General features: G+C 41.0%; 1 protein-coding gene across 1 annotated transcript in view; it reads left to right on the top strand.

Annotated features, from left to right (window-relative positions):
- PARD6B (par-6 family cell polarity regulator beta) overlaps positions 1-18,959 on the top strand; it is a 34,879-nt gene extending 15,920 nt beyond the window's left edge. The window contains exon 3 of the mRNA XM_032804038.2: positions 15,823-18,959. Coding sequence (XP_032659929.1) covers positions 15,823-16,649 — 827 coding nt within the window. The 3' untranslated portion in view covers positions 16,650-18,959. The remainder of the gene's footprint in view (positions 1-15,822) is intronic.

Genomic DNA, 18,959 nt, shown 5'->3' with positions numbered 1-18,959 from the left:
GAAATGTGGTAGCATTCTGACTGGTAAGTTTAGGAATACTGTGTTTTTTCACAGTGCATCATTGAGCTTTAAGAAATGAATTTTAAAAGGTAAAACACCAGCTCAGTAATAGAGATTTCTGAGAGTTACATTTACTGTGTTTTGGGGGGTGGGGGAGAGGGTGTTTGTTTTTTATTTTGTAGGATAGGAAACTCTTGAAGTTCAGATCTTTTCTAACAGAGGCAGTTTCCAGAATCTTATTTTTTTTTTTCCAATGGCCCTTTCTTGTATTTTCAGGCATGTGTTCAAATGGAGGTCTTTTTTGTGGTGGTGTTTAAGTTCTAGTTGCAAAAATGAGTTTTAAGAACCCTGCCTTTGTAATTGGAGTTTAGGTTCCTATGGTGACTTTAATAAGTCTGACTTAAATTGCGGGGGTAGGGGGGAGAACGCGGAAGGAATCTTAGTAGTTCTGCTAAACACTATTTGCAAACCCCATTATATCAAGGTATTACAGATCTTAAAATGTTGCACATACACAATTTGCATACAAGTTGCAGCTTAAATGTAAAATCAGAAAATGCAAAGGTTTAATGTTAACTTGGTTCTGTGGTATACATTTAACAAGGAAAGAATGAACAAAGGAGTGCATACTACAGTTGTACGGTAAAAGTCCTAACTCTTGCATTTTCTGTTTAATTTATAATGTATGTGCTCGAACAGGGGTCGGCAACTTACAGCATGCGAGCCAATTTCTGATGGCAGACGGGGCGGGCTGAGCCACTTGGGACGCGGGGTGGGCCCCTTGACAGCCAGGGACCCACTGCTGGTCCCACTCAGTGCCTGCTGCTGACCTGGGGGAAGAAACCCCAGGCTGGCAGCAGGTTGAGACCCCAGCTGGCAGGAGTCAGCTGCCAAAACCCCAGAGCAGTGGTGGTGGGCTGAGCTGCTCAGCCCGCTGCTGCTCTGGGGTTCCCACTGCTGGCCCCTTTCCAGCTGGGGTCCCACTCAGCACCCACTGCTGGCCAGGGGGAGGGAACCCCAGGCTGGCAGCAGGCTGAGACCCTGGCTGGCAGGAGCCAGCAGCCAAAACCTTAGAGCGGGGGCGGGCGGAGATGCTCAGCCTGCCGCTGCTCTGGGGTTCCGGCTGCTGGCCCCTTGACAGCGGAGTCCCCGCCACAGCCCCACTCACCTTGCTTCCGGTTGGAGTTCCAGTGCAGGCCCCCTGCCAGAGAGGGTCCAGGCCTCTGGCCCTGCTCAGCCCTGCCAGCTCCACTCACCTCAGCTGCTGATTTGGGGTTCCAGCCAGTTAACAACTGATCACTCAGAAGCCTGTGTGCAGCTTAAAGTATCCAAATACGTGCCACCAGTCATTGGAAAACTCAGCAAGGAAAAGCAAGGGCAAAGATCTCACTAAACTAATAAGATCTGCATTTTAATTTAATTTTAAATAAAGCTTTTGAAACATTTTGAAAACCTTGTTTACTTAACATATAACAGTAGTTTGGTTATATATTATAGCGAGACCTTCTAAAAAACGAAGCCTTAAATTAGAGTGTATAAATGAAGACTCGGCATACCACTGCTGAAAGGTTGCCGACCCCTGTTCTTGAATGTTGCAATACTTGGTTCTTATGTACTGTAGCATTTAATTTCAGAAAATACAACTGCACAAAAATGAAGTTAGTTAAACAAATTAAGAGGTACAGCACGAAAAGTAAAATCCCTGCAAGCTGCATGGAAACTTTTTAAAGACACCATAATAGAGGCTCAACTTAAATGTATACCCCAAATTAAAAAACATAGTAAGAGAACCAAAAAAGAGCCTCTGTGGTTAAACAACAAAGCAGAAGAAGCACTGAGAGACAAAAAGACATCCTTTAAAAAGTGGAAGTTAAATCCTTATGAGGAAAATAGAAAGGAGCATAAACTCTGGCAAATGAAGTAAAAATATATAATTAGAAAATCCAAAAAAGAATTTGAAGAACAGCTAGCCAAAGACTCAAAGTAATAGCAAATTTTTTTTAAGTATATCAGAAGAAGGAAGCCTGCTAAACAACCAGTGGGGCTACCGGACAATCGAGATGCTAAAGGAGCACTCAAGGATGATAAGGCCATTACGGAGAAACTAAATAAATTCTTTGCATCAGTCTTCACAGTTGGGGATGTGAGGGAGATTCCCAAACCTGAGCCATTCTTTTTAGGTGACAAATCTGAGGAACTGTCCCAGATTGAGGTGTCATTAGAGGAGGTTTTGGAACAAATTGATAAACTAAGTAGTAATAAGACACCAGGACCAGATGATAGTCACACAAGAGTTCTGAAGGAACTTGCATGTAAAATTGCAGGATTACTAATCGGCTTCTGTACCAAATGACTGCAGGATAGCTAATGTGATACCAATTTTTAAAAAGGGCTCCAGAGGTGACTCTGGCAATTACAGGCTGGTAAGCCTGACTTCAGTACTGGGCAAACTGGTTGAAACTATAGTAAAGAATAAAATTGTCACACATATATGAACATAATTTATTGAGGAATAGTCAAGATGGTTTTTGTAAAGGGAAATCATGCCTCACCACTCTGTTAGAATTCTTTGAGGGGGTCAACAAGCATGTGGACAAAGGGGATCCAGTGGATATAGTGTACTTAGATTTTCAGAAACCCTTTGGCATGGTCCCTCACCAAATGATAAGATAAGAAAATATAATATTGCCTCTATATAAATCCATGGTATGCCCACCTCTTGAATAGTGCATGCAGATGTGGTCACCCCATCTCAAAAAAAGATATACTGGACTTGAGAAAAGGTTCATAAAAGGGCAACAAAAATAATTAGGGTATGGAACAGATGTTGTATGAGGAGAGATTAAAAAGACTGGGACTTTTCAGCTTGGAAAAGAAACGACGGGGGATATGATAAAGTTCTATAAAATCATGACTGGTGTGGAGAAAGTAAATCAGGAAATGTTATTTACTCCTCCTCATAACGCAAGAACTAGGGGCCACCAAATGAAAATAATAGGCATCAGGTTTAAAACAAACAAAAGTATTTTTTCACATAACACACAGTCAACCTGTGGAACTCCTTGCCAGAGGATGTTGTGAAGGCCAAGACTATAACAGGGTTCATGAAGCTATCTATTTCTTTTTTTGAAAGATAGGTCATCAATGGCTATTATCCAGGATGGGCAGGGATGGTGTCCCTAGTCTCTGTTTGCCAGAAACTGGGAATGAGTGACAGGATGGATCACTTGATGATTACCTGTTTTGTTCATTCTCTCTGGGGCATCTGGCATTGGGCTGTTGGCAGACAGGATATTGGGCTAGATGGACCTTTGGTCTGACCCAGTATGGCTGTTCTTGTCTACCCCTCAGTTTTTAATGAAGAAAAAAAAAACCATAACCCCAAAATATACAGTCAACAGTTAAGCTGAGGCTAAGCAATAAAATTCTCAACTTGTCCTATTTTCAGACCTAAAGGGCACTGGTAAGCCAAAGACTAGCTGATGTCTGTTAATAGTCTCTGAGACTCTATTGTCTGATTGCTGGGTGTGCAATTTCTCCCCTGAGGCTTCTTAAAGCTAATTTTCTTCACAGTCTCAAGAACAAAGTACATTATTTCTGTAGTTTTAAATACAAAACAGCTCATCATAAATGGCTCAGATTTTCCTAGAAAATTCACCGTTTGAATGCAACAAAGTAAGGAAAACTCTTTCAGCTCAAAAAATTTCCTTTGGAAAGCGGTGAGCACCTGGAAACAGAGTTGTAACTGACAGCATTTTACTCCCAACCATATTTACTACCAGTGCTATAATAAATAGGTCATTTTTCCACACCTTTTTTTATTAAAATACCAAGTTACAACTACTTTGACAGTAAAAGTTACGAGACTATTTTAAAAGGAAAACATGAGCATTGGCGTGGGAACCTGCATAAAATGAGCACTCTAGCTATGTTGTCATCAGCAATCCAAATTTTATCATTAATAAGAAATGAAGCAAAAATACAGAGTGCATGTGCAACTTACTTCTGATACTTGCTTAAAAATGGCTTTAAAATGAGTCTACTCCACAGAAAATGGAATAAATATTATGAAAGCTGAAGTCTGTTTAGGTTTGACAGAGGAGGGGCCATTAAAACAGTCTGAATCCTGACAGATTTACATAGTGCATTCAGCAAAGAGTCCTGTGGCACGTTATAGACTAACAGATGTATTGGAGCATGAGCTTTCATGAGTGCATTCAGTGACTCTTTTTTTTAAAACAAAACAAAACAAAAAAAACCACCACTGATCGATCTTTGGAGCGACAGTGAGTTAAACCTTCTTACATGCGCTTGCATACCTAGTAGTAAACTCTTGAAGGGTGATGACACTGCATCACCTCTACAAGGGTGGACTTTCCAAGGGGCAGAGGGAATTTATGGGAAGACACATACTGCCTTTTACCAGCTTAGCTGAATTTGGCCTTAGTTGTATAATCTTAAAACTAGACTTCTAAAATCTCAGGTATTTAGATAATTTTAAAATTATATGTAACAATAAGCCCTGTAAATATTTCTACAGCATTTACAAGGCCTCTTCTGTGTAAACAATCAGAGTACGTCTACACTACAGGATTATTCCGATTTTACATAAACCGGTTTTGCAAAACAGAGTATATAAAGTCGAGTGCATGCGGCCACACAAAGCACAATAATTCGGTGGTGTGCGCCCATGTACCGAGGCTAGCGTCGACTTCTGGAGCGTTGCACTGTGGGTAGCTATCCTGTAGTTATCCCATAGTTCCAGCAGTCGCCCCCGCCCATTGGAATTCTGGGTTGAGATCCCAATGCATGACTTTGCAAAAACAGTGTCGCGGTGATTCTGGGTAAATGTCGTCACTCATTCCTTCCTCCGTGAAAGCAACGGCAGACAATCATTTCGCGCCCTTTTTCCCTGGATTGCCCTGGCAGACGCCATAGCATGGCAACCATGGAGCCCCTTTTGCCTTTTGTCACTGACACCGTATGTGTACTGGATGCCACTGACAGTGGGCTGACAAAGGCGGTACTCGCACGCATACACAGCAAGCATCCATTTGCCTTGCAAGGTAGCAGAGACGGTTACCCTCTGCTGTGCCATTGTAAATTGGCGATGAGATGACGGTTATCAGTCATTCTGTACCGTCTGCTGCTGTCATGGGTGCTCCTGGCTGACCTTCGCTGAGGTCGGCCGGGGCGCAAAGACAAAAATGGGAATGACTCCCCGGGTCATTCCCTCCTTTATGTTGTATCTAAAAATAGAGTCAGTCCTGCCTAGAATATGGGGCAAGTGTACTAGAGAACCAGTGTATCAGAGAGACCAGAGAGCACAGCCGCTCCGTGTCAGATCCCGCAGAAATGATGAGCTGCATGCCATTCTAGGGGTGCCCCTGCAACAACCCCACCCGTTGCTTCCCTCCTCCCCCAACCCTTCTGGGCTACCATTGCAGGGTCCCCCATTTGTGTGATGAAGTAATAAAGAATGCAGGAATAAGAAACACTGACTTTTTAGTGAGATAAAATGAGGGGGAGGCAGCCTCCAGCTGCTATGATAAGTCCAGGCAGGACATTAAACGGTGGGGGAGAGGAGCCCAGCATCCCGCTGCTATGATAGTCCAGGCAGTACAGAATCTTTTCTTTAGACATGAAAGGGGGGGGGCTGATGGAGCTCAGCCCCCAGTTGCTATGATGAGGACGGTTACCAGCCGTTTCTGTACCATCTGCCGGGAATAACTGGGAGTCATTCCTATTTTTACCCAGGCGCCCCCCGCCGACCTCACCTGAGGCCAGCCAGGAGCACTCACGGGCTGATGATGAGGATGGCTACCAGTCCTACTGCACTGTACCGTGTGCCACGGGGAAGGGAGGGGGAGAGGATGCTGCTGTTCATTGCCCAGCACCGTGTCTTACCAGCAGCAGCAGTAGAATACGTGACATTTGAAAAAAATCAAGAAAACGATTTTTTCCCCTTTTCTTCACGGGGAGGGAGGGGAGTAAATTGACGAGATATACCCTGCAACACCCGGACAATGTGTTTGACCCTTCAGGCATTGGAGCTCAGCCAAGAATGCAAATGCTTTTCAGCGGCTGCGGGACTGTGGGATAGCTGGAGTCCTCAGTCCCCCCCTTCCTCCATGAGAGTCATTTGATTCTTTGGCTTTCCGTTACACTTGTCACACAACACTGTGGTGTGGACTCTGTATCATAGTCTGGAGATTTTTTTCAAATGCTTTGTCATTTCGTCTTCTGTAACGGAGCCTGATAGAACAGATTTGTCTCTCATACAGCAGTCAGATCCAGTATCTCCCGTACGATCCATGCTGGAGCTCTTTTTGATTTGGGACTGCTCGCCACCCCGTGCTGATCAAGCTCCACGCTAGGCAAACAGGAAATGCATTCAAAAGTTCGCGGGCTTTTCCTGTCTACCTGGCCAGTGCATCCGAGTTCAGATTGCTTTCAGAGCGTCACAGTGAGTGGTGCACTGTGGGATACCGCCCGGAGGTCAATACCGTCAATTTGCGGCCACACTAACCCTAATCTGATATGGTAATACTAATTTCAGCGCTACTCCTCTTGTCGGGGAGGAGTACAGAAACCGGTTTAAAGAGCCCTTTATATCGATATAAAGGGCCTCATTGTATGGATGGGTGCAGCGTTAAATCGGTTTAACGCTGCTAAAATCGGTATAAACGCGTAGTGTAGACCAGGCCTCAGTGAGAGAGGCAGAGTTAAAGATCCCATGACTAATACAAAATAACCCTTGCCCCAGCTAACATTCTTAATAAAACAGGTTCTAATGTCCAAGGCTGTGTAACCTATTGTTTATACCTACAATAACAGTTTCTCCCTTTACCTACAGTAACTGTGTTGCTATCACTTAAATCAGTATCAGCTGAAAATCAGCATGTGAACTTTCAGCCTAAAATTAAACTCCAGAAAAATTGCATTTATAATCACAGATTTTTAACTATAGGGGTTAAAAATCTCTGACCTGTTTTGAGAGCTTTTCATAGTTCATGTTTCTTTCCGTAGTTTAAATTTCACATTCAGCTTACAGTGCCTTTAGTGCTGTAGCGAATTCTTACGGTGCTATGTGGTGCTCTTGTTTGGATTAGCCATCTCTGGAAAAAGACACTTCTTTCTCCAGGTACTTTTTCTAGGGGAGTGATTTTTAATGGTCTTAATTGATGTCAAAGCTTCAGATAAAAATGCATGATGATATTTAAAAGTTTACAAATATCTGGTTTATGAGCATGCATGCAGAGTGGATAAAATCTGTTTTTAAAAAAATATGATTTTTGTTTAAATGATTTTTTTCTTTGGAAGAATGAACCTGTTTTAAAATGAAATTGAATTGAATATAAAATATAAGGCCTAAACTTATTGTAATCTCTTAAAATATTTAAATAAAAAAATGCTGAATCCTTGAGTCTCTATCAAAAACTTTGAGTGAATAAGACACTGTTTCTGTAGAAAAATCTTTTTCTTTACAAAGAAAGATTATTCTAACTTTTGAGGTCAAGCTTTGTAAATATGGCATGATAGGTCAGCCGAAGTAACTTGTCTTAGGGTACATCTGAACTAGAAACACTACTGCGGCCCAGCTGCAGTACTACAATTGAGCCTCTGTAGCACTGTAGTATAAACACATAGGCCTGGTCTATGCTATGGGGGGGATTGATCTAAGATATGCAACTTCAGCTACGAGAATACGTAGCTGAAGTTGATGTATCTTAGATTGATTTACTTTGCGTTCTCGCAGCACAGGATCGACAGACGCCAGTCCCCCGTCGACCCCGCTTCTGCCTCTCGCCCTGGTGAAGTTCTAGAGTTGACGGAGAGTGTGTTCAGGGATCGATGTATCGCGATACATCGATTACCCAATAGATCGATCGCTACCCACCAATCCGGCGGGTAGTGTAGACATACCCTTAATACAGCTACAAAAGTAGTTCTTAGAGGTGGTAGCTAGGGTCAACGGAAGTCTTCCATTGACCTAGCAATGTCTGCACATTGGGGTTTAGGTTGGCTTAACTACGATGCACAGGGTGTGCAATTTTTGGTAGCCCTGAGCATTGTAGTTAAGCCAACTTAACTTTGTAGTGTAGATGAGCCCTTTAGGAGACTCTCATTTTCAAGAGACTTACTAGAGTAGGAACTTAAACTCTAGTCAGTTTCACTTAGGCATATTTGATATTCCTGGGGGAATTCTACATCACTGTGCATGTGCAGAATTCATGCCCCCTGCAGATTTCTTTACTTTCTCACAGAAAAATGACTTCTGGTGGGGAAGTAAAGGGAAGCTGCAAACGCAGTCACTCGGCTCTCTGTGCAATGCAGGCAGGTCGGGTCAGGTGCCTGGGGCAGCTGGTGGAGACATAAATCACTGAATGGACGAGAGGACTGGGCAGTCATGCGTTTGAGAGAAACAGTCTGTCCTTTTTTCCCGCTATTGTGGCAAGCTTGGCATGGAGGGGCGGGGCTTTGGGGTGTTTCTGGGGAGATAGGCGTGTCCCCTCAGGCAGAGCAGAATGTAGCAGCCTGCCTGCTTAGTAAATTGATCCTATTGTTCTTAGTGAATTCCCACAGGAGTATAAAACAGGTGTAAAAATTTTAAGGCTTCTTACATTACCAGAGTGGTGTGAAGGACAGTGTGGCCTTATAAATGCTTATGATGCTTTAGTGATTAGAACTGGTATAAACTTTTGGACTGAAAAAATTTCCTATCAAAATTTGCTCCAAGAACTGTGTGCTACTGACCTTTCTGAAGATGGTTAGTAGCCAATACAAATTGTGAGTTTGAGTCCCCAGCCCTCACTTGCTTTTCAGTTGCCTAAGATGTAACACTGAGCATATGGCTGCATATATTTGTTGACTAAACCAGAAGTAAAGGGTCAATACTAGCTACATTACTATTAAACACATTTTCATCCATTGTATTGTAGTTTACATAAATTACCAAAATAATTGAAACCAGCGTGATTATGTTGCATAGTTTTAACAAATAAAATATGCAGAATTTTGCAGAATTTTAAAATATTGTGTGCAGAATTTTTATTTTTTTGGTGCTGAATTCCCCCAGGAGTAATTTGAAATTTTTCCCAGGCAGACCTGAAATCAGTTTAATTCTTTGACTACAGTTAATCCCTCAGTTTTAATAAATCGTTTGGTTTTAAATGTGAAACATCTTTTGATAAGAGGAGTTTAGGAATCCAAAACACTTAAGGTTGTTTTGTTTAACAAAAAACCTATATTGTTTTGTTTTTAATTTCAGTTACTGTCCTAATGCACCTTGACAATCATGAGCAAAAGTTAATTATCTAGTAAATAAGTAATGTATTAACCATTTTCTAGCCTACTAAAATGTACACTTGAGAATCTGAAAAGAAGTTAAATAATTGCTGAAATAAATGTACATAGTTATAGCACTCCCTCTTAACTAGAAAATGATATACCAAATTTAATGTAAGCCAACATGTCTTAATGGTTATTTTTTAGAAAATAACTTAAGTAGAAATGGAAAAGTTGATTAAAATTATTTAAAGGCTTTCCTCTTGGTGACTTAAGATTTAAGTCTTTGGCACCAATCGTGTAATTATAGATCTCTAGGATACACCTCTACCTCGATATAATGCTGTCCTTGGGAGCCAAAAAATCTTACCGCGGTATAGGTGAAACCATGTTATATTGACCTTGCTTTGATCCAGTGGAGTGCACAGCCCCCTGCCCCTCCCCCTTGGAGCACTGCTTTACTGCGTTATATCCAAATGTATGTTATACTGGGTGGCGTTATATTGAGGTAGTGGTGTATATGCTATTCTGGGTTTCCTACTAAAAATAAATTTACATGGCAGCACACATTTCCCATCTTCAAGGCCTATGGAAGTTTTTGCCTTTACTGTTCTGGAAGGTAGTCATTCTAGTGGACGTTACCAGGTTCGGGAAAAAGGCCAAACTTGTTGCTCTGTCCTTTCTCCCTATTTAACTTTCACCAAGATACAGTGCTATTTAGAACATGCTCAATCTCCTTCTGAAGGACCTGTCGGTTTTGTGTGTGATGTGTGCTGGCCTCTTAATTTAATGGGGACCTTTCTATTCAAGAAAACTGGCAACCTAACCTGTAGACTCTCCATAAGGATTGGGAGCACCTAAGTTTGTAATAGGCGGATGACTCAGAGCTTGCCAGTGTTTTAGATGATGATCAAGGTTCATGCTCCCTGAGTGACCAGTGTCCAAAAGGATAAGTAAAATTGCTTATTGGTTTTTTGTGTGTGTAACATTCAGAATGATTACTTAAGGGCAGAATTTTCAAAATCTTAGGACCACAATTGCTGTGATTGCATGCAAATGGCCACTTTTAGTCAATTGTTCAGGTATGTAAATTCATGGTATTGTGAGCCCAAACCTTAAATATCCAAACCCTGATTCTCCTCCGCATCCCCACTTTTTAGGCTGAAAATAAACTCAGCATCTTATCCATTATTTACTGATTTTTTCAACTAATACATGCTGGTCTTCCCAATGAAGATTGTTGAATTTTATGCTACAGCTGTTTGACTTCGTAAGAGCTGAAGATCTCTGTGTAGCTCACAAGGTTGTCTCTTTCCCCAGAAGAAGTTGGTCCAATAAAAGATACTGCCTCACCCACCCTGTCTCTGTAATATCCTGGAACCGACACGGCTACAACAATGCTGCAAATGAGTTTATAACAGTTTATTTGATGAAACTTAAAATTTTTGATTCCTAGGACTGCACAGTACCAAATTGAGTTCTCATGGATATCTGATATATGATGGGTGGACAAATTGGAATGAAACTGACAAGCCCATCTTAGCTTGGATCTCTATGACCCTTCCCATCCCCTCTCTGTCCCTGTTGAATGTGTAATCATTTGGCTCACACATTCAGTTTAAAGTTACATGCTTTGCACTCTGAACCTTGAACTTAAAAGTGCAGTTGTGGATTTTGAATGTACTGTCTCTAGATTACATATTCAAATATATCTCAGATTTAATTTTCCTAACTTTGCATATAATTTTTTGCATACAAGCAGAAAAAACACAATATCCACAGCAGTCTGAATGTTGCATAATTATTATTTAAGGTGCATATACAATGCTTAATTTGTGCCAGGGCTGAGCCCCTTGGCAGTTCACAGCCCTGGCATCTCTGGGCTTGTTGCGTCAGTTGTGAATGTAAGAAAAAAAAAAAATTGGTTGAGCCCCAGCACCTCTTTCCTTACAAATTAAGCACTGTGCAGATTTAACACAGTAATTAGAAGTACTGGAAGTGACTCCATAGTTAGGATAAATGGACACAAATCAGATAACAGGAATGGCAATATACAAAAACCTGTAGGAGAGCACTTCAACCTCCCTGGCCACTCTATAGCAGACCTTAAGGTGGCCATCCTGCAGCAAAAAAACTTCAGGACCAGACTTCAAAGAGAAACTGCTGAGCTTCAGTTCATCTGCAAATTTGACACCATCAGCTCTGGACTAAACAAAGACTGTGAATGGCTTGCCAATTACAGAACCAGTTTCTCCTCCCTTGGTTTTCACACCTCTACTGCTAGAACAGGGCCTCATCCTCCCTGATTGAACTAACCTCGTTATCTCTAGCTTGCTTGCTAGCATATATATACCTACCCCTGGAAATTTCCACTACCTGCATCTGACGAAGTGGGTATTCACCCACGAAAGCTCACGCTCCAAAACTTCTGTTAGTCTATAAGGTGCCACAGGATTCTCTGCTGCTTTTTCCATAGTTAGTGTTGCTTTGAGGTTTGTATTTACAGTGAACTAAAATACATCTTTCACATTTGAGCAGTTGAATTTAGCCATCAAATTTCATTGAAACTCTTCAGGAAGCAAATAGATTTTCAAAGGTTACAACAAAGATTTAGCACAGGGAACAGTTAAAAATGAGCCCTTATTGCTATTTGGACCTGAGTTTTTTAAAAATTTGGCCCCAATTCTTGGGTTTTTTTTAGTTCTCTAGGTAAAGAACCACAATAGCTCCAAACTTCTCTAATAGACTGCTTTTAATTTTTTTAAATAAAACAAAATGAACCCTGTTAAACTAACTAAACTCCCGAAATGTAGCCAGTGGGATTGTCACGTTCTTCTAGTTCAGAGGTGGGCAAACTTTTTGGCCCGAGGGCCACATATGGCTGGAAAAATTGCATGCAGGGACATGAATGTAGGCTGGGGCCGAGGGTTGGGGTGTGGGAGGGGGTGTGGTGTGCAAGAAGGGGCTCAGGGAAGGGGGTTGGGGCGCAGGAGTGGTACTGGGCATACGAGTGTGCTCAGGGCAGGGGATTGGGGTGCAAGAGGGGGTGCAGAGTGTGGGGGGGGCTCAGGGCAGGGGGTTAGTGTAGGAGGAGTGCAGCAGGGGGCTCAAGGCAAGGGGTTGGGATGCAGGAGGGATGAATGTTGCAGCAGAGGGTTGGGGGCTCAGGGCAGGGATGCAGGAGGGGTGTGGCAGGGGGTTGGGGTGCATGAGGGGTTTGGGGTGCAGGCTCTGGCCCGGCGCTGCTTAGCTGGAGTGGCTCCAGGGTGGCAGCGGTGTGCAGTGGGGCTAAGACAGGCTCCCGGCCAGCACAACATGCCTGCGGCCCGTGGGAGAGGAGGGGCAAAGGGCTCTGCATGCTGCTCTCCCTTGTGGGTACCTCTCCTGAAGCGCCCATTGGCCGCAGTTCCCCGTTCCCGGCCAATGAGAACTGTGGGGGGTAGTGCCTGGAGGCGAGGGCAGTGCACGGAGCCCTCTGCTGCACCCCACCCCCAGGGGCTGCAGGGATGTGGTCCTGGTCACTTCCAGAAGTGGCACGGGGCCTGCGGTGCCATGGGGGGTGGCAATCCTGCGGGTCAGATCCAAAGCCTTGATGGGCCGAATCTGGCCTGCAGGCAGTAGTTTGCCCACCCGTTTTACTTCCTTCTCATTTTGTACACTTCCCAGTGTTTCTTCTTGATTTGTTAACTTTGTTGCTTTAACTCTTGGCGCTCCTGATCTTGGGAAGTTGGGGAAGCAGTTGTTGGGGAGAGGGAGGAGAGAAGAGGCCAAAGCATGGGAGGAGACTCCCCAGGACATAGCTAATTTAAATACTTGGCATACCCCAAGCAGCAGCACTATGAAAATATTTTCTTTGCACTGAAGCAATGGCATATGCAGGACTATCCAGGGTGGCCCTACCATAGCTCCCTCAGTACTTACGGGGGGTTGAAGAGATGGCATTGGAGGGGTGAGTGGATATTTTGGTAAGACACCATGGCCTTCCAAGTGGGAGTTGTATAGGAGTCAAGATAAAGGCAAGAAGATCACTACTGGATATAGTATGGAAGTATTGATTTAACTAGTGACTTCCTTAGATTTTTAGTGTCTCGATTGAAAATGCTCTTGAGCAGCCTTAATGCAAATTAGTTTTCTTTGTGTAGTATAAAATAGTGCATAAACATAAGGGAGTGTATTAGTTATCATAGCAGCTAACTTTAAATTTCCTACGTCTCTTGTTCACTTAAATTCTCAACCCTACACTGCATAGAACAGTTACTGTTAAATATTTATTATTTATATTAACTTGCCTTTGCTATTTGAAGCCATGTCAGATAATCAACTGGTAAGATTTATACATGTATTTTCCCTTCTCTAAAACATGCACTGATAAATTTCATTGCATTATTTGACAAAACTATAGGCTTCAGATTTACTTTGTCTCCAATAGGTCTGCAATAGAGGATTTTAAATGGGATGTACAGTATTTATGGGTCACCAAGAGGATACTTAAGGTCTTGTGTCTCAGTTAACTTAAAAGGTATTTTGTCGATAATGCTTGAATGTGCAAATCTTGTGAAATTGTAAAGCACTTTGCTTGGAATGCTGAAAGTCCATCTCAGATTTCTTTGTCTGGGGCACTTAGTATTTTCCAACTGTTACATTCCAGAACCCCTTTTTCAGATTATCATTATTACACTTTATATTTCCTGCTTTCAAACAACCACTTTAATGTTTACGTTTTTAGTATTTAAATTTGAAAGAAATTAGTTGTTAGGTTTAAGTATTTAGAATTGCCATCTTTGTTCTTGGTTACTGAACTCGGTCTTTAGCTTTCCAAAGCACATTGCAGTATCTTGCCGTACTGTGGTTCCTGTGGAGCTATTAATGTTCTAAGTAAACACAATCAGTACAGTTCACTTTTTAAGGGGTGAGGAAGATGTTTGCTAGTTTACTCTGACATGTTTTTCTGGTATGTGTATCTTATGGATCCTGTATATGGAGCATTGCATTGCACTACATATTTTTTTCTTTACTTTATTTACTTTCAAAGTCCCATGCAGAAACTTCATAAAGTCTACTCAGATTTTACACTTGACCAAAATTATGGAAATACTATTTTCACGTACCATTTGGATTAATATTTGGCCTTTGAAACCCTTCTCACTATATGGCATAATTGATATGACACCCACAACGTGCACAAAGAAATTCCAGCTTCCTGGATCAAAGGGCTAGTTAGTCCCAGAAGGTCATGTGCTAAGTAGAAAAGCAATGTAGTGGTGTCAGTTTTTCTATAAAGGAATAAAATGTTTGTATTTAAAATGAGGCAAAATGATAGCATAACGTTGAAGAAGTGCTAATGTTAATCCAAGTAAGCCTGGTGAAATATGATTGTTGTGAATAATCAAAACATTTGAGAATTATGCTATGCGAAGATTTAACCAAAGAAGTTTTCTATGAAATGCATATTTAGTGAAGTTTAAAGTTAGAGGGAAAAAATGTGTGAAGTAATATATTTTACTTCATTCACCTTGTATGTCTAATATCCTGGGACCGACATGGCTACAAGAACACTGCATTTAACAAGTAATTTTAGTGTTCTAAAGCTAGGTAATTTTCTTTTCCGTAAAAACCAGTTAATGCATCTTATGTTTTGTAGGCTTCTCACTCTTCCTCCCTCCCCCCCCCCCCCAAAAAAAAACCCATGGAAAAAACCCTTGAGCAAATATAAACTATTCAGACACTTGTCACTCCAAATTATGGAAAAACAACTAGGAGTCCTTGTGGCACCTTAGACTAAGTTGTTGGTTTTTACTGATACAGACTAATACAGCTACCCTTCTGAAACCAAATTATGGAAACTGTAATATGGCTATTGGTTATATCACTTGCCTTAAGTATTTCCTGCTGTGCGGGGTCTGTTGTTTTTAGTTTATTACCAGCAATTTTACCTACACAGTGTAGGAGCAGAGATGGGATTGTGTAGAATGAACTAAACTTTCTGGAGATTGAATCCAGGTCACTTGGCTAGCATCCAGATACTTGACAATAATAGGGAAAGGAGCTAGTGAACCTTTTTCATTCTTTCTGTTCCAGTGAACTGAAACACAGAGGCAGGGAGAAATTTTAATAAATGGAATTGCTTTCTGTATAAGAATTTTAAGTAGGGGTGTGTGTGTATGTATATATATATAGAGAGAGAGAGAGAGACACTACTATTTTTGATAAACATCTTGTTTTAAAACAGCTGGATTCTCATTCTTGCCTCCTCCAATACACTATTAATTTTGCTTAATTTTTTTGAAATACTTACAATAGCTTTTCTTTGGTGATAGTTTATTTTGTTAAAGTCACTTCACAATCTTGATTTAATGTTAGAATAATTATCTTGTTGACAGAGAAAATTGTTGCTGGTACAGCATGCTGACAACTTTTTACTAGACATTTTGCACCTTGTCAACCTAAAACTTTCTTTACTGATAGCCATGCTATGCAGAACAGAGTAGTCCACACTGTACTAATTACCAACATATGCTATGTGTCTTTTTACAGAAGATGCAGACTACAGTGCCTTTGGTACGGATACTATGACAAGGAAGAAAAATGTCTTATCAAATGTGTTGCGTCCGGATAACCACAAAAAGAAACCACATATTGTCATTAGCATGCCGCGAGACTTCAGACCGGTGTCGTCTATTATTGATGTGGATATTCTCCCAGAAACCCATCGCAGGGTGCGACTTTACAAATATGGAACTGACAAACCACTTGGATTCTATATACGGGATGGCTCTAGTGTCAGAGTAACTCCACATGGATTGGAGAAGGTACCAGGGATTTTCATATCCAGGCTTGTTCCTGGAGGCCTGGCTCAAAGCACAGGCTTACTGGCTGTTAATGATGAAGTACTGGAGGTAAATGGAATAGAAGTCTCAGGGAAGAGTCTTGATCAAGTTACAGACATGATGATTGCAAATAGCCGTAACCTGATCATTACAGTGAGACCAGCAAATCAACGAAATAATGTTGTTAGGAACAGCAGGACTTCTGGGAGCTCAGGTCAGTCTACTGATACTAGTCTTCCAGGTTACACACCACACACTGTGCAGAACTTCCATCCAGAAGAAGACGACAGTGATGAAGATGACATCATTATTGAAGATAATGGTGAGCCACAGCAGATTCCAAAAGCTGTCCCTACCAGTGAGAGTCTGGAATCATTAACACAAATTGAACTCCTTCATGACTCAACACAAAATGGTTTCATTCCTTTTAGTGAAGTAAACTTATGTCATTCAGCAGGCAACGTTAGCATGGAGTATGAAATACATGATCCAGACAAAAAGTCCTTAGAAGATGGGGCAATTATAACGCTATGAAACTGCCTCAGTGGTGTATTTTACATTAACTGAAGATGCCGTACAACTTTTAATTTTGCTTGATGTATAATGCAATTTATACCTCTCAACCTACCAGTCCTTAAGACCTGCAAACAAACGTAAGGAAAAACAGTAAATGCAGGAATCTTAAAATTATGTGGGCTGATTAATGCCAGTTTTATAATTCTGTAATTCCATGTAAATATTTTGTAAAGATACAAGGTAGATGACCCTGGCTGTGACTGGACAGCGGTAAAATGAAGGATGGTTGAAAGGTATTGACCACATGTTTACTTCCAGAGGTACTTATACAACTGGTTTTAAAGAGTAAATTTCCATTACCACGTGAGGTGGATCAGACAGTGAAGCTGCATGTCTAATCCGAATTTATGGTCATGTGAGTTTACCCCTTAATGACACAATTATCTTAAAATTCTAATGTGAAAGTCTTACTAGTATTTCTCTTGTACCTTGAGGACCAGTTCTTTTCTCTTAGTTTACAGTATTGTATAAGGTTGTCTTTTATGCTGGGTTTAGTCACTAACTGTAGTAATTACATTATGTAAATGTCTAAAGAAATCAAATACAAAATTAATAGAATGAAAATAACATTTTACCTGATTCCTATTTCATGCTCCAAAAATGGTCATGTTAAAAGAGATCAAGATTCTTACAAATGAGGAGAGTTATTTGAAATTGATCATCAATGAACAGTTCTGTCTTAATATTAAAAAATTATTATCCAGCACAGGTTAGAGCAACTTATCACTTGATTTTTTTTAAAGGTTTAGGCTTTGTAAAACTAACTTGAAAACTTGTGCTATTACAACTTCAAAATTTATAATGAACTAAATTATAAATGCTATTTTTTAACATGCCACCCCTAGTAGGGTATCTTATTTTGAATATTAAAAAACTGCTATGAAAAAAAAAACAAAAATACTGAAAACTAAAATCCTGATGCTGCAGACACTTAAGCAGGAATGTAAATTGACTCTCATGAATAGCTGAATAGTTCATTGACTTCAGTAGAACTACTCATGTGGTTTGTTTGCAGCATCAAGGGCTAAAATTGTACTTGTATTTAAGAAATAAATTTAAGACATAAAATTGTCTTCAAAACAAAATTAGTTAGCTGCTAATAATGAAAATCTATTTACTTTTAATACAGTAACACAGTTAACTTTTTATGCATACAAGCTAAGATCTTGAAAAATAGCCTTCTGGAGGTGGAATTTTCAGGTGTTAAGTTCCTTCAAATTGCAAGCCCTGATGGAATACAGCCTGGTTAAAGTATTTCAGCCATCTTGACTTGTGAAACTTCACTCTAATGGAAAGTGGTGTTAGCTACATTTGCAATTTGCTTATCAGTTTTGTATTTATCTCAGTAAGGATGTAGCTTCTTAGCAGAATAAATTTCTATGTAAGATGTGAAATTCTACAGTCAGGAAACTGACCTCTTGAGGTTCTTTCTAGCCCAAATTTCTATGATTTCTAAAGAAACAAGAACAAAACATCCACTTAACAGTTTGCCTTTAAATGGGAAGAAAAAAGAGAATTAACAACAGGAACTTCTGGGGAAATTCTGCACCAAAAAAAAAATTTAAAAAATTCTGCGCACAATATTTTAAAATTCTGCATATTTTACTAATCAAAATAATACACTATCATGGCAGTTTCAGTTTTGGTAATTTATTTCAAAATACTTGTCAGCAAGCATGTCTAACAATATAGACAACAAAAAAGGCTCAGGAAATTTTTTTTGACAAATAGATTCCTTACCATGAGTCTTAATACAGAACTTTGAGTAACAATTTATTTTAATTACAATACAGAAATGTATTTCAGTGCCCCCAGGCCTTTGCACTGCTTCTGAGGGGTGTCAGGGGTAATGGAAGAGCTGAAGAGGGAAGTAATTGCTAGGAAGGAGCCTGGGAATGAACCTGGAGGGTTGTTAGGTGTGGGTGGGAGAAGTATGGAACAGATTTTTTTTTTTTGTGGGGATGGGGGTGATTGTTAGGGAGATGACGAGTCTTCCCTATGCAGATGCTGGCTGACCCCTTGCCTCTCCCATTTAATCAGGCATATCTGCCCTGTGTGTCCCTGCACCCCGATTCCCCATTCAGTTAGGCATCTCTGCGCATCCTTGTGTTTCGCAGCACCCTCCCTCAGCCAGGCATAGCTCACCTGTCTCCATGTGTCCCTACATAGCCACTCCCCCATCCGGCCCTGCACCCCCATACCCTGTTCAGCCAGGCATTGCTCCCGATTCCATGTGTCCCTGCACCCCTGCTCAGCCACCATCCCCCA

This window comes from Chelonoidis abingdonii, chromosome 14 (assembly GCF_003597395.2).
Source record: "Chelonoidis abingdonii isolate Lonesome George chromosome 14, CheloAbing_2.0, whole genome shotgun sequence".
In the NCBI taxonomy this organism is placed as follows: domain Eukaryota; kingdom Metazoa; phylum Chordata; order Testudines; family Testudinidae; genus Chelonoidis; species Chelonoidis abingdonii.
This window is presented reverse-complemented; position numbering and strand designations above follow the sequence as displayed.